The sequence below is a fragment of the Physeter macrocephalus genome, chromosome 18, assembly GCF_002837175.3.
Source record: "Physeter macrocephalus isolate SW-GA chromosome 18, ASM283717v5, whole genome shotgun sequence".
NCBI lineage: Eukaryota > Metazoa > Chordata > Mammalia > Artiodactyla > Physeteridae > Physeter > Physeter macrocephalus.
The window spans coordinates 51,621,483-51,637,140 of NC_041231.1; the positions used below are offsets into that span (position 1 = coordinate 51,621,483).

The window sequence follows — 15,658 nt, forward strand, 5'->3', positions numbered from 1 at the left end:
GCGAACCCGGTTCCCCTGCATCGGCAGGCGGACGCGCAACCACCGCGCCACCAGGGAAGCCCCAAAGACGTTAAATTCTTTTTAAGACGTTTATAGAAACGTCTATAGACAAATACGTAACTACACACAATATAAATAAATATGCCACGAATACGCAAAGAGTGTGTCGTACTGGCTCCCCCGCCCCCCCGCAACCCCCTTACCTGCAGGTCCCGTTTACTACCTCCAGCTTCAGGACGGTCTGCAGACACTGGCAGTGCCGAGCCTCCAACGTGATGCTCACTCTGCACTCCCCCAGCGGCTGAACTTGGCCGCTGGATGGCTCGATGACGAAGGGAGACACCTGATGGGGAGAAGGACGAGGAGTGGGGACACGTGGAACTGCAGGACTGGGTGCCGGCCATGAACAACCAGGGTCGCCCCCAAGCTGCCCCCACCCCCATCCCCCGAGCGCTTCTAGGATGCGGAAGGAGGCAAGCGGGTGGGGGAACACAGCTGAGCAAGAGCTCAGGACGGAGAGGATGAAAACTGAGTCTCCAAGGAAAGGAGGCGGAAGGCAGACGGAGTCGCCCTCGGCGCAGTGGCTCTGAGAGGTCTGCCCGCCCCGCTGCGCAGGCGCGCGGCAGGAACTGTCGTCTTCGAGTAAGGAAAGCCCACCAAGCCCCCAAACTAGGGGAGGGGACAAGCTTCCATGTGGCCACAGATTTGCCCTTTGCACCTGTGTAACTGTGCCTTCCTGGGACAGACCCCTCCCCATATCCTCTGCTGTAGCTCCTCTCTGAAGCACCTAGATGACAGTGTCCGCTGTACGTTTCCTAAGTCGTTTTACAGACGTTAAAACCACCACCCAATGGAAGAAATTAACTACTTGATAACTATGAGCACGTAGTCCCCAGACCTACTGAGCCTGAGGATTGATAACGTTAACCCCTGTGACACCGCCCTGTTACCTCACCATCCACCAAGCAGAGAACTGTGCACGAGCTGATCACATACGCTACGATCCACCTCCCTCACCTGGCCTTCAAAAATGTTTTGCTGAAACCCTTCGGGAAGTTCGAGGTTTTTGAGCACGAGCCACCTGTTCTCCTTGTCTGGCACCTTACAGTAAACACTACACCTTCCTTCACCACAATCTGGTGTCCGTAGACTGGCTTTACTGCACGTGGGCTAGCGGACCCAAGCTTGGTTCAGTAACACACCCACGTGGTCTCTTCCCCACCCCGTCACGCCCTCACCTCACTCAGCCCCACTGCAGGCCAGTTCCCACTCACCTGACATGTCCACCCCCTGCCCCATATCAGGCACTAAAAGGGAAAGGAAAAGGCTTGGGGAGAAGAGTGTCCCTCTTCCTGTCCTGGCTGAGGCCAGGAGCGCCAGCCTGACTGCGTGGCCCCAGGGACCCGGATGGGCCGCACTGGCTAGTCGGGGTGTCACTGGACGTTGAAAGATCACAACCAGGAGGGAGGTTACTCCTCTTTGGTCTCTTCCTTCCTTGAGACCAAGGCCATGAAGGAGTGCAAGGCACCTGCCTGGAGGGAGACCTGGCCGCCCCTGCCCGGTCCCACCCCACCTCCACCCTGGCCACCGTGCTGTGCTATCTTGGGCCCTGTGCCCTCTCACTTCAGAGGTTCCACTGCCCTGGCACTGGAGGGAGGGTGGGCTGGCCTACGTCTCAGGAAACATGGCTGGTGTGCTCTGGCCTGGCTTGTCCAAGCTTTGGGCCCAAGCTCTGCTGGTAAGGAAAAAGCCCCTTTGCTTTCTTTGCTCGTTGCTTCTCACGTGCATCTCCTTTGGAGCCCAGTGGGTGTGTGCGGGGCGGGGGCGGGCTATGGTCTGGGGCTGGGTTTCTGGGTCCCCCTGGCCTGGGGACATCTACAAACCCCAAATCTCAACATTATTTTTGAGAGCTCACAAGAATACAGTGCAGAGAACTGTAGAGACAGGACTGCTACCAGCTTCGATTAGGACATAAATCTTAATGTACTGTGAAACTGACAATTACTTCAACTGTAAAACGTAGTTATTCTTCACAATGGGAGAAAAACACAGACTGGGAATCAGAGAACTGGGATCTGATACGATTCTGCCACCTATTAGCTGTGTGGCCCCAGGGAAGCCCCTGTCCCTCCCTGTTTCTCCTCTATCAAGTGACGAGGTTGGCTGAGGTCCGTAAGTTTCCAATTGTGCTCTGGGAAATCCCAGGGGTTGCTCAGAAGTCCTAGGGCAGGGAAGCAGGATGTGGGGAGTGGCAGGGATGCCTGACGAGGGGGCCTCTGGGGGCCAAGAACAGTCATACTCTATTCTAGATCTTGGGCGTCTGTTGAAGGTTTCATTTGAAGAAAAGGTTACTGATGGCACCCTGCCCGCAGTCCCAGCGCCAGCCTCTGTGGTTCCATGGTCCAAGCAGCGTGACCAGTGAGCCCTGGGGCGGGGGGGCCAGTGCTAACTCCAAGCCTGTGGAACAGACCACAAGGCAATGTTTCTTGGCAATGGTGTTGGCCAATTCGATGCCAACTGTCATAACTTCTAAGTTTCAGGGTGCCTAGTGGAGAAGCGAGGCCACCAAGTAAAGGAGAATGGCTTTCAAGTGGAAAGGAAAAGTCCTGGAGAAGGGAAGGTGCATTGGCAGATAAGATGTATGTGTGGCTGTGACTCTCTTTCCTCAGCTCCTGAATGTGGAAGGGAAAGTGTGCGGCCCTCTGACCAACAGGGGAAGTGGGCAGCAGGATGGGGGACCTGGGGAGGGAGGGTGCCTTCACCAGACAGACCTGGCCAGAGTCTCGCAAGTGCAGCAGCTGCTCCAGCGGAGCTACAGTCACCACGTGGGAAGGGTGGGCGTGGTGAGCCAGTGGTTTATAGCTAGCTGCCTGCTGGCGTGGCTTGGGCTTGTTCAAGATTGAACATAATATATATATTTTATTTTTGGCCGTGCCACGCGGCTTGCGAGATCTTAGTTCCCTGACCAGGGATCAAACCCAGGCCCCGGAAGTGAAAGCCCCTGAGTCCTAACCACTGGACCACCAGAGAATTCCCCGAACACGGTATTTAAACATGATGCCATGGGCTTCCCTGATGGCACAGTGGTTAAGCATCTACCTGCCAATGCAGGGGACACGAGTTCGATCCCTGCAGAGCAACTAAACCCGTGCGCCACAACTACTGAGCCTGCGCTCTACAGCCCGTGCGCCACAACTACTGAGCCTGCTCTCTAGAGCCCGCATGCCACAACTACTGAAGCCCCCGCGCCTAGAGCCCGTGCTCCGCGACAAGAGAAGCCACCGCGATGAGAAGTCCGCACACCGCGACGAAGAGTAGCCCCCCCTCGCAGCAACTAGAGAAAGCCCAGCACGCAGCAACGAAGACCCAACACAGCCAAAAATAAAATAAATTTATAAAAAAAACAAAAAAACACATGATGCCATAATTTAAATGTGATGATGATGATGCTTAGCCCCTTTTAATATTTTCTATTTTTAGAGTAAAAGGAAAAGTGCTGTTTGAGTGGAAATGATTTTCCTTTTGGAGCCTTTTGGTTTGGGCAGCAAGCTCACCACCTGGTGGCAGGTTCTCAGCAACTAGAGAAAGCCCAGCACGCAGCAACGAAGACCCAACACAGCCAAAAATAAAATAAATTTATAAAAAAACAAAAAAACACATGATGCCATAATTTAAATGTGATGATGATGATGCTTAGCCCCTTTTAATATTTTCTATTTTTAGAGTAAAAGGAAAAGTGCTGTTTGAGTGGAAATGATTTTCCTTTTGGAGCCTTTTGGTTTGGGCAGCAAGCTCACCACCTGGTGGCAGGTACTCAAAACTGCAAGCAGGCTGGGAACCTCTGCAGGGAGCCCCGCGGCCTGCCCCTCCCCGGAGGCCTTTTGGAAGCTTCCCGCCCAACTCAGCTGCCTGTTTGCTTCCTGACTGGCTGCTCTGAAAGGAACAGGAAAATCCAGTTCGGGGTTAAGTTCTACTGTAGAAAGGGCCCCGACTGCCTAGAGACAGGGGATGGGGGACTCTGCGAGGCAAAGGTCACCAGGCAGGCATTTCCTCTCCCAGCCTCCACGCTCTGAAGGCACCAGCAACAGTCCCACGGCTCACACACCACGCGGGTTACTCGGCTCCCGGCATGGGGGGTGCGAGGGGGGGCACCACGAGCCAGCATCGCAGGACTTACGCCCTCTTGCCTTTCTTGCAGGCAGACCCTGCTCTCCTTCATGGACCACGTGGCCGGGAGCTGGCTGACGTTCCGGATCTGGATGGAGTTTGTGGCTCTCTGCCCCAGGCGCAGCAAACCAAACTGAAGGGCTGAGGCGTCGATGACGAGGGCAGGCCCCTGAGGCACCCAGAGGGGCCCGTCACTGGGCCACCCGGGCCGTGGGCTCTGTGCCCTACCCCGGCTCCCCGCCCAGCCGCCCAGCCCCACCAGAGGCACCTTAAAGGCCGCCTCGACGTGTAAGACCACCGGTGAGGGGGAGTCTTTGATTTCACACAGCAGGTTCTGGCTCGTCGGGCCAGGGACACCCCCGGTAAAGTTCAACTGAAAATCCTCCACCTCGTTGGGCTCTGAGAGAGGGAGGGGAAAGGTGAGCCGCGGAGAAAGGAAGCTGGGGCAGGTCCCCTCTGTGGCCGGGCTCAGATACCTGGCCTTGGCGCACTCCTTACCCACCACAGGGCCAGGCTGTGGCTGGAGCTGATCAGGGGGCCATGGACCCCTGCACAGGCCCCTTTCACCTCGAGCTCTCCTTCCCCAGCCAGCCCCTCCCTCGGTCCCTGCAGTACCGATGGTCCCCGTGCAGGGCTCCACTTCAATGATGTGGCAGTCGCTGATCTTCCCCCACGTGTACCTGATGGCTGACTTGCTGTTGTTCCACATCTGAAAGACACACCCCGAGCCGGGCTGCCCGTCAGATCTGTACTTGCTAAAGGACTGCGGGATTGTGGGCTCACAAGAGGTCCTCTCGACACCTTCCCAGCTAAATCCCGGCCACCCAATGGCACCAACGCACACTGCAGGGTTTGTGGGTGCCACGGCCGGTCAAAGATCCCTAAACCCAGGAACGGGTGCCACAGTCCTGTCGTTTGGAGGATGCTGGGAAGCTGACAAATGACAGACGTGCCCGGCCCAGCGTCTGTTCAAACCAAGTGGCTTCTGGGGCTCTGGGAAGAGCCTCAGCTTCTCTGCAGTGGCCACCACTGCTGGCCCCGCCAGCCGCTTCCTCCCCACGTTTGCGCCCGAGTTCAGCACCATGTCGGGCAGCCTAGGCTGGGGAGGGACAACCACCTACCTTGAAATCCTTCTTCACGTTCATCCCAACGTAGTTCTCCCCGGGGATGATGAGGGCATATGGTTCTAAGAGAACCTGGAAAGGTTCCACGGAGCCTTTCACCTCGATTTCCAGGACAATCACGTCATCCACAGAGTACGAGGGATCCTTCGGGTTTTTCAAGTCCAGGCTGGACACAAACCCACCATGAGCTAGGAGCCATCGTGTCCCCTATCTCTGGTCTTGTGAAAAGAAAGCACCCCCTGCCCACAGCTCCCAAGCCCCCTGAAATCAGAGGCGTCAGCAATGCCCTGAAACAGATGAATGCCTGTAGCTGGGACGGCAGCTCAACCACAGGCCTGGGACGGGGGTCCCTCCCTGCACCTCCAGGGACCACCCTGCAGCAGCGTCAGCCAGGATCTCCACACCAGCTGACTGGAGGCCCCCCACCGACAGCTTGCTCAGGGAAGCGCTGACAGGGGTGACGCCATGGGACAAAACCTCCCCTCATTAGTCGCCACCACCCAGGGGCCACCAGCCTAGCTGCCCAGAGGTAACCGTGAGCCTGAGGCACAGCTCCAAGGTTCCAGGGTGGTGAGTCCAGCGAGCTGTTCCTTGCTTGCAGAGCCCGCTCCAGGCCTGGGTGCCAGGGCAAGGCGCTCCCACGCACCAAAGCCTGCCGGGGGTCAGGGGCTCCTCCACTCCGTCCCAGCATGCCCAACTGCCCACCCCTCAGCCAGGGGCCCGGTTCCCGCTCACCTCATGGGGTCTGGGACTTCCTCTAACACCATCTGGAGCACGCTGTGAAAATCCCGGGGCTGCAAGGCAAACGCAGCACCCTGAAGACAAAAGCCTGCCCCAGGGAAGGCTGGAGCCATGGCAGGCATCCCTCCTCCCGGTGGCCTGGCCCCCAGAGAGGTCTTCCACGAGACACAGCGCTGCTTCCCTTGGCAGTGGCCTCATTGTGTCTGAAGCACCACACCCTCCCGGGAGAGGCCGTGAGATGGCTGCATGCTGAGAGGCAGGCCTGCTCTCTTACCAGCAAGGGTCCCTGGGCATCCCCCTCGCCCGGGACACACACGGCTTCGTGTTGGAAAGTGGGGGCCGTGTGAGCCTCACTCTGGGGAGCCCCACCTCACGCTTTCTGGGGGCTTCTGGGGGCTGGGCAGGAATGGTAACACCTTTGAGGTAGTAGAGACACGGAAGACACCAGAGCCGAGGAAACGAGCCCAGGCTCTGGCTGCAGATGGGGTGTGCAGGGTCGGGACCAGGCAAAACGAGCTGCACACCAAGCCCGGCCACTGGCCCCGCTCTTAGCTAAGCGCCAGCCTCGGCAGGATGCTAGGGATCTCGGCAGCGTCAGCTGTGGCTTCAGTGTCACCAAAGAACAGGGACAGAGGGTGAAAACATCGTGACCCAATCATGTGTGACCACCAAGACGGCCGCACTCGAACCTCTCGAGGAGAGAAGCTCAAGAGGAACTCGTGGTCCGTGTGGGGCTCGAGAGCTCCCGTGTCGGGGGCGATGGAGAAGGCCGTCTCCCTGTCGGGGTGGGACTGGATGCTGTCTGGGCTGTAGGTTTCTCCAGGCATTAGGGACCTCAGGTTGGGCTTCATGATCTGCCAGCGGAAGGCCAGCTCCACGTGCCTGTGGGGACAGTAGGCAGTGGGTCCAAGGCCGTGTCCCACTTCTGCCAGAATCAGGTCCCCCCACCCCCGGCCTGGCCTGGCCCTGCTCCTGGAGTGAGCAGGAAACGACCCAGGAGCAGGAAGGGGCCAGGTCAGCCTTCAGGCCCTTCCCAAGGAGGAGCCTGGGGGCACCTGGGCAAGGGAGAGTGCGGGGAGGGGGCAGGGAGTCTGGAGACCTCCCAGCACAGCTCCGCACAGCAGCTGGAGGCTGGAGCCACAGTGACTCGGGGGAATCGTGCTCTAACCATCAGGCACCCCACCCCCCAAGATATCAGGAAAATTTTCTGCCTTTTCTTCTACTGCGTGAGTTTTTGTCACACCGACCCCACCCTCTGCCTCACCAGCTGTGGTCTCCCAGGACTACTGCTCTGGCCAGAAAGATATGTGCCCACTGGCTGCCAACAGGAGCGGTGACAAGTCCATGGTGGTGGAAGGGGTGGGACTCCGGGCGTGCTGCTGACAGCAGGTGTCGGTGAGGGGGACGGCAGGCGAGAACTACTGACCCCGCCAGGCGACAGAGCCTGTGTAAGGCCTGGGTCACTTGGGCAGCCTGGCCGGGAGGCTCCCCAAGGTCTGTCCTGGTGTAATGACGGAGCTCAGAGGATGGTCAGGGAATAAATGGCAGTGAGAGCTGAACCCACAGGCCATCATCTGTCTGACGTTGGGACTTGGGTGGCTTCCCCTCATGGGCTGGGCAGGACCTCTCTGGAAAACTATTCCTGGTTAAGGATGCTCCAGAGGATCTAGAGCAACACTGTCCAATATGACTCCCTGAAGTTATGGACATCTTATAAATCGGCTCTAATATGAGAGCCACCAGCTACCCGTGCGGCTACTGAGTACTTAAAACGTGGCTGGTGTCACTGAGGAAGTGAGTTTTTACTTTTACTTAATTTTAATTGATTTCCATTTAAATAGTCACATGTGGGGCTTCCCTGGTGGCGCAGTGGTTGAGAGTCCGCCTGCCGATGCAGGGGACGCGGGTTCGTGCCCCGGTCCGGGAAGGTCCCACGTGCCACGGAGCGGCTGGGCCCGTGAGCCATGGCCGCTGAGCCTGCGCGTCCGGAGCCTGTGCTCCGCAACGGGAGAGGCCGCAGCAGTGAGAGGCCCGCGTACCACACACAAAAACAAAAACAAATAAAAAAATAAAAATTAAATAGTCACATGTGGCAACTGGCTACCATGATGGACAGTGCAAATCTGGATCCTTCCATCCTGTGCCCAGATTCCTCCCTGGCCTCTGGAAGGAACCACCAGCCTCACTGGGACCTCAGGCCAGGTGAGGGAGGAGGGAGGGTGTGTGCTGGGGTCCCTCACAAGCGTCACTCACGTGGCGTTTCTAATAATCAGCAGTTTGCTGGCCGTGGACTGAAGGTTTTCAGGCTCAAAGCGTATGAAGTGCTGGGCTGTTAAGTCTGTGAGCTCTCCAGGCTCCGGCTGACTTTTTTCACCAGAAACGTAGATCAGATCCAGAGCCACCAGCTGCCCGATTCCTGACAAAGTACGGTAGTGAAGTTTCACTAGGGCTGAAACCAGGACTCTGTGGCCGAAGGCTGTCACAGGACCCAGGCCACCATCCACATGCAACCGGCCGTGATCGTGACCCCGGGAAGTGCACACAGGGGAACAGGGAGCCAAAAGCACACAGGTTCATGTCCCCACGTCACCTCAGACCAAAAGAAGGTGATTTTGATAACATAGCATGTAGCAGGCATTCAATGAATACCTGGTGAGTGAAACTGGGTGGATGGTAGACAGATGGATGGAAGGAAGGAACAGGGCACCTTAAGGAAATTCAGCAGGATGCCTCTTCTAACTGTACAGGAACCTACAGGTGGCCTGGTCGTTTCTGTGTGAGTCACTGGCAGTCCCCCAAAGGAGATCCCGGTGAGTTTCAAAGTGACTCGATAAAAGATTGCCCCCCAGGTTTCCATCCCTCTCGCACTAGACGGCCCCTTGGGACAGTCCTGAAGGCCACGCTGGCTTGGGTCTCTAAGGTCTCACCAGAGCTAGAGGCCCCAAACCAGAGCCCTGGAGGCTGCAGCATCCCCTGAGTGTGCCCACCCCCAAGGGGGACCGGGCGCAGCTGGGCCACCCCTGAGAGCGCACCCAAGCCCACCTGTGGTCACCAGCTCCTTTATCTGGCAGTTGTCACACACGATGATGAAGGTCTGCTCTGCCTTTCCCAGGCTGGTTGGGAGGAACAGGACCTGGGGAAAGAAGGGCTGTCCCGCTGTCTCCCGTGAAAGGGCTTCTACCCCCTCGCCCTCTTCTCCTCAGCTGCACCCCCTTCCCTCCGGTCTCCACTTCTCCCTCCCCTCCTGGCCCCTTCCCTAAGGCTAGGGGTTCAGCCCAGGCTCCACTGGCTAATTTGGGGAGTGTGTTGAAAGGCTATGAAGAGAGAATTCATAGAGACTGAAATACAAATGGCTCTTAAATAACATGTTTAACCTCATTCATGATAAAAGAAGTGGAAATGCAAACGACCCAGAAGAACGGTTTTTCCTGCCTCCTACTGGCAAAGAGCAGAAAGTTAGCGATCATAAACACAGTGATAGGATATCTTAATTTTCTTCATAATAATCTAGAGGGGCAGGGCAGGGTTTGGTGGGAAGAGACAGGGGTTTAAAGGAAATAAGGTTGGCCAAGAGTTGATAAATGTTGAAGCTGTGTAATGAGTACATGGGTGATTGTTCAACTACTCTATTTTTGCATATAGGTTTGTTTTGGGTTTTGTTTTGTTTGTTTTTGTTTTTTTTTTTTGCTTGGCCAGTTGGACTTCTGTCCTTTTTTTTTTTTAAATTGAAGTATAGTTGATTTACAATGTTATGTTTCAGGTGTTCAGCAAAGTGAGTCAGTTATACACATATATGTATATCTATTCTTTTTCAGATTATTTTTGTATATGTTTTAAAATGTCCATGATAACAGTTTTTTTTAAGTTTGATAACCCATTGTACTGGCAAAGGTGTGAGAATTAAAATAGGTACCCTCACGGACTGTGGTTGATACAATCCACATGGTGGGGATTTTGGCAACATGTATCACATTTATGAGAGCAGAGACCCTGAGTCAGCAAATGCACATCAAGGACTATCCTTCTGGTAGGGACAGAGTGATGTATGTATAAGCTATTCCCTGAGATGGCCAGAGATCAGAAATAATCTTCATGCAGGGGAGAGTTGACCTAAATTATGGTTCATATGCCCAGTGGAATACTATGCAGCTGTAAAAAATATGAACCGGTAAGTGGAAAATACATGGTGCAGAACAGAGCACAGAGTGGGCAACTATTTGTGTGAAGGAAAAATGGAAACAAAGGAAAGAAAAAACCATGTGCAGTTGCTTAGGCAGGCATCACATATCTCTGGGAGGGCACTCTAAACTGGTAAGGCTGTGGCCTCTGGGTGGCTGAGGAACTGGGGGGAGAGGGAGCATTTCACTGTGCATCTATTTGCGTCTTTTGAATTTTTAATCATGTGAATCTATTTATTTGGAAATATGAATAAACTTTAAAACAAACAAAATCCCAATTAGTAAACAAAATTTACATAAGGAACGCAAAAGGGAAAACCTCCCCCTGACTCCCCCACTGCTCCCCAAAGACTGCTGCTGCCACCCTCTTCTTTTCCTTGGGGATCATAGGAGGATAGGATGAGGGGGACATCATGGCCTGGGCAGGGGTGACCAGCCCCAATTCCTTAAAGCCACCACAAGGCTCTGACAAACCCTGGGCTATGCCAAGAGGACCCGGCTCACCCCTCGGCAACAGAGGAGGATGGATAACCCCTATTGTGCTCCTGAACTGGCCTCGTCCCGACTCCAAAAGCCAGGTTCTTATCAGGATCAGATCATCACGGACAAGAACAAGACAGCATCACTCCAAAACAAGACCCCATCGGACCCTTGAAACTGGAAAGGAGCTGATAAAGGAAGCCTTCCTTTACATGTTGGCAAAGAAGCTTATGGCAGTGGTCCTCAAACTTCGCTGCACACACAGCATCACCTGGGGAGCTTGAAAACTCCTAGGCCCAGGTCACACCCTAGACGAGTTAACTCAAAACCTCAGGGCTGGGGCCCAGATGTCAGCGTGTTTGCAAGTTTCTCAGGGGACGGTCATGTGCAGCTGAGTTTGAGAACCTATGGCTCTTGGCTCTCACTACCTGATGACCTGATGTAGGCCAAATCCCCCTCCCCAGAACCCAGATAGCTTTTACTCTTTAATGTGGGTGTGTCCTTCACCAGGCAAGTGAGGAAGGCCATGCACACTTGTGGCAGCCCCACACCCAGCCATGGGACAGCACAGAGTCAGACTCCTGGAGCAGAGGGTGGGGTGACAGGGGCAGGAAGACATCACCATGTCTCACAGCCTCTTCTGGGGACCAGTGAGCAGGTGTGACAGGTTCAAGGGACCCCGGAAAGGGGCCAGTTAGGAAAGGAGGAACCCACATCCCGGAGGTCAGACTCTGGGAACTTCTGCAGAGGTTCAGGATGAGGCCTAAGGAAGGCGGGCCTTGTTGACCATATAACTGAGGATAACACAGGAAAGAGAACAAAGGTACCAGATTTAGGGGGTGGGATGGTCCAAGACAGACTGAAGGACCGAGGGGAGATCCTGGAGGCAGCTCAGATGTTAGTGGAGGTGACCCCCAGGCTCACGGGTAGACAAGCAAGGCTCAGGGATCGTGGTGGCACTGCTAAGGCTTTCTGCACTTGCTCTGTGAGGGAGGTCATAGGAGAGTCCAATGACGTCACCCCACAGAATGCAAAAGCGTGCTCCTACACAGAAGCCACCAAGGCTGGGACCTGGGAGTGGATATCTGGGTCATGAAAACACAGAGGCGGGAATTCCCTGGCGGTCCAGTGGTTAGGACTCAGTGCTTTCACTGCGGTGGCCCGGGTTCAACCCCTAGTCCCGGAACTAAAGATCCCACAAGCTGTGTGGGGCAGCCAAAAAAAAAAAACCCCCCAAAACCCCGAAAAACAAAAAACCAGAGAGGCAAATGAAATCAAGCGAGCAGTTGAGGAAACAGCCAACCAATCATAAGGAACTACAAGCTAGCGTCTCAACACCTACCTGCATGAATACGGCCTGCCCCGGAGCCAGCTCAAACACTGACGGCAGGATCCCAAAGGGAGGCTGCTCAACAAAGCCGATGGTTGCAACAGCCTTAAAGAAAAGCAGAAGATGACCCAACAGTGTGGAAGAAACTGTAAAATCTCATGCTCAGATGACACACTTCCCTCCTCCAAACATCCGTTTTGTGATTTGAAGGGTCTTATGGATCATCCAGTCTCCTGTTCATGAAGAAACTGAGGCTCATCCATTCAGCAAGCACTAACTCAACCTGCACCAGGCACTAGATGGGGTTCTGGTGGTTAAAGACGAGTACGAGACAGAGCGTCCACAAAGAGCTGCCTGCGGGTAGGATGTACAAGGACCACTGACAAGTGTTTCAGACGCAAAGCAGGAGGTGTGAGAGATGGCCTCCCCCAGGAGCTGGGCTCCCAAAGCACAGTCCTTTCCCTACTACAGCAGCCTGTGTGGTTGGTGCCGGCTTCTGTGTCGGCCTCCATCCTCAACCCACCCCTGGCCATGAGCACCTGAGTCAAGGGAAGCTGCCATCTCGTCAGCAGAGCTGCAGCCCACGTGCCTACACAGGAAGCCACTTAGCATGCCAGGGACACAAACCCATGTCTCCAGGACCCTGGCAGGTAACAGAAATGAGTGAAATGTGTGTCTGGGAACATGTGGTCCTCTGGATCTGTCGTTTGTTTTGGGAGACACAGGTACAGCAAACTATCTCTACTCTGAGTCAGATAACAGCGAGAGAGAGCATGGCCATCAGTGGTGTCAGCACTTGGCTGGGGAGGGCAGAGCTGGGCAAACAGGAGGGGATGTGCACACCCCCTGCTTCTCAACTCCAGCTGACAGGCCACGGTGGATCCTGGCCCAGGGCTGCACATCTCCCAATGCTTCAGAGAGACTGGAAATGCACATTTTTATATGAAGTCTCTCTATTAAAAAAAATATATATTTATTTATTTATTTATTTAGTTGGTTGGTTGGTTGGTTGGCTGCACCGGGTCTTAGTTGCAGCACGCGGGATCTCATTCCCTGACCAGGGATTGAACCCGGGCCCCCTGCACTGGAAGCGTGAAGTCTTAGCCACTGGGCCAGCCACCAGGGAAGTCCGAAATCTCTCTATTTTTAAATGGCGGCTCAAAAAATGTTTTTAAGCCCTGTGCCAAATAAATATACCCACAAAATTCAGCCAAAGAGCTGCCAATTTGTGACCTCTGCTATATTCAAACATTTGCTACTATAATGACTGACTGACTGACTGAATGAATGAATGAATGCAGGGACATTAGAGCCAGGCCTTGGAGGATAAGAGAGGTGACAGGACCTGCCCAGGGTCACAGAGGTATTAGGGGAGTAACAAGAACTACAGCGCTTGTCTCTGTACATGTTGATTCTCATTGGACCGTGGCAGCTGGAGAGAGGTTATAAAATTCTGTTCTCTGTGTGTGTTTCCAGTCACAGGTGCACTCGAGCAAGTCCCTCACAGGGGTTATTTCCTTTGATGGATTTGCTCTTTTTCCAGGTAGCAATCCCTGAGCACTCACTCTGAAGCTTGGCGGCGGCCAGCTCTTTTTAGGCATAATGCAGAACCTGCCCACGCTGAAGCCCACGTTTTTGCAGATGAATCTGGTCATCTTCATGCCCCCAATGAGGCAGTAACCACAGTCCAACACGGGCGACACTGTAGCCACAAGGAAAGATGGGCAAGAGAAACAGCACAGGCCGTCCTGCTGTTGTTCTCCGGAGGCCCAGCCCGAGCTAAGAGCAGCTGTGGAGGGGCGAGGGGGGTGGATGGGGACAGGCCCACCCCTGCTCCCACACAGCGGCGGCGCCTCGGGACGCCACACGCTCGGGCTTCAGCCAGTGCCACCCGGCACGGCCCTGGGGGTTGTGGTCCGAGTCCCAACTTGCAGCCTGCGCCCAGCTGAAGGGACTCGTAAACGAGGGCGTCCAGGCAAAGCCAGCCACCCCATGGCCACACAGGTGACACCCATGGAGGGCTCCAGGCACTCCTCCTTGCCTCGCCGTGGCACAGGCCCACTCAGGGTGTCCCTGAGCCAGCGACGCCTAGGCTGGGGTCAGCTGGGATGCTGGCCTCCTCTCCCGATGTGTGTCACTCAGAGTCAGCCTCCACGGGAAGCAGGATGGTCGGGGTCTGACACGGGAGGACTGTGCGCAAGCTTCTGGCAGGTCCCTTCTCAGGACGCAGAAGCCCCTGTCCCAGGGGACAGGCTGTGTGCTGCCATGAAGGGGCCCTGTGGGCAGGCGGTCCTTAGAAGGGCACCAGCCCTCCCTGAGTCCCGGGGGAGCAGAGCACACTCACGCGTCAGCACTGGGGGCGGCCTCCGGGCCCGCAGGGGAATCAGGAGCGTGTGCGCTGACTGGGCCTCCACTAAAAGAAAGTCATCGAAATCCCCAAGGCAGTCGGGAAAAAACTGGACAGTGTACTGGCAGGTCATTCCAGGAGCCACCATTCCGCCTTTTCCTGGGAACATCCCTGTGGATGACAAAAGCGACAAATGAGATTCTGGAGACCGGGTAAGAAGACCAGGGCCTGGGGCGGCAGGGGGAGTGATAAGGGTCCACCTGGAACGGTCAGGCGGGGCCATGCCTGGCCCTATGGCTTAGCATTTATTTTGTGGGCAGCAGAGAGGTATTTGAGGTTTCTGCAGGGGTTGGCGGGGGTGGGACACAAGATCAGAGCTGTTCTTCAGGAGAACACTGCGTCACGGAGGCAGGAACGCTGGCTGGGAAGCCACTGCGATGGCCTAAGTGAGGAACCAGGGGTCCTGACTGAGGGCAGTGACAGTGCGCAGGGCGAGGAGAGGGCAGAACCGAGCCTGGAGGGACGAGATCCGAGGAGGAGCTGTCGGGACTGGGGGCCTTCGGTGGAGGGTGGGTAGGAGGCCTCTGCAGAGCACGAGGGGTGCAGCTGTGGAGTCACCCTAGGGCCTGGTGGTGTGTAACCCGGGGCAAGGCCAGTACACGATGTCAAGGCCGCCCAGGCTGCTGCCACCCTGAGCTCACCCAATCCCAGAGAGAAGTAGGGCGTGGACGGCGGGAGGACTCGCAGGTGGCGGCTGGTGGACGTGGTGTTCTGCAGCGAGATCACCATCTGTTCAAAGGCAAAGAGACGTGTGTGGACAAAGGCTATGAAGTCTGGGGTTCACTGAATAATATGGGAAGGGGGTGGGGGGATAAATGTAATGAACCTGGCACGGAAGAGGAACTCCATACATGCACACACTTTTGCCTTCTATTTTGTGAACTATTACACTGGAGAAAAACGTATAAATTATAACATGACAAGCCATGTTTCCATCACCCAACTTAAGAAGTAAAACATTAAAAATACAGATGAAGCCCTGCCCCAGCCTCCCACCAGAAAACAGCTCCATAAATTTGAAGCATGTCTTCATAGGTATGTATGCCTAAATCAACATTTAAATCCATTTTTGGCCAGCACAATGTATTGCCTCAATCCACCTGTGAACCAGACCCAAGTGTGGAGAGACCCATATTATAGTTTTAATTTTTATTTCTCTGTTATTAATGATGATGAGCATCTTTTCGTATGTTTGTTTGCTATTTGGGTTTCCTCTCGTGTGGTGTGTCTG

The 15,658-nt window shown here is 55.1% G+C and overlaps 1 protein-coding gene across 20 annotated transcripts in view; it reads right to left on the minus strand.

Moving 5' to 3' along the window:
- The window catches only part of DLEC1 (DLEC1 cilia and flagella associated protein), a 101,179-nt gene that overhangs the window by 24,779 nt on the left and 60,742 nt on the right, over positions 1-15,658 (minus strand). For 16 of the 20 annotated variants that reach the window (XM_055080142.1, XM_055080147.1, XM_055080145.1 and 13 more), the window contains 11 exons: positions 15,069-15,156; positions 14,365-14,538; positions 13,586-13,722; positions 12,033-12,125; positions 9,075-9,165; positions 8,286-8,448; positions 6,722-6,914; positions 6,027-6,085; positions 5,289-5,457; positions 4,178-4,876; positions 204-343 (listed from right to left, as the gene is read on the minus strand). In XM_055080142.1, the coding sequence (XP_054936117.1) occupies positions 204-343; positions 4,178-4,876; positions 5,289-5,457; positions 6,027-6,085; positions 6,722-6,914; positions 8,286-8,448; positions 9,075-9,165; positions 12,033-12,125; positions 13,586-13,722; positions 14,365-14,538; positions 15,069-15,156 (2,006 nt within the window). The remainder of the gene's footprint in view (positions 1-203; positions 344-4,177; positions 4,877-5,288; positions 5,458-6,026; positions 6,086-6,721; positions 6,915-8,285; positions 8,449-9,074; positions 9,166-12,032; positions 12,126-13,585; positions 13,723-14,364; positions 14,539-15,068; positions 15,157-15,658) is intronic. The other 4 variants (XM_028478876.2, XM_055080157.1, XM_055080146.1 and 1 more) reach the window with 3 other exon arrangements.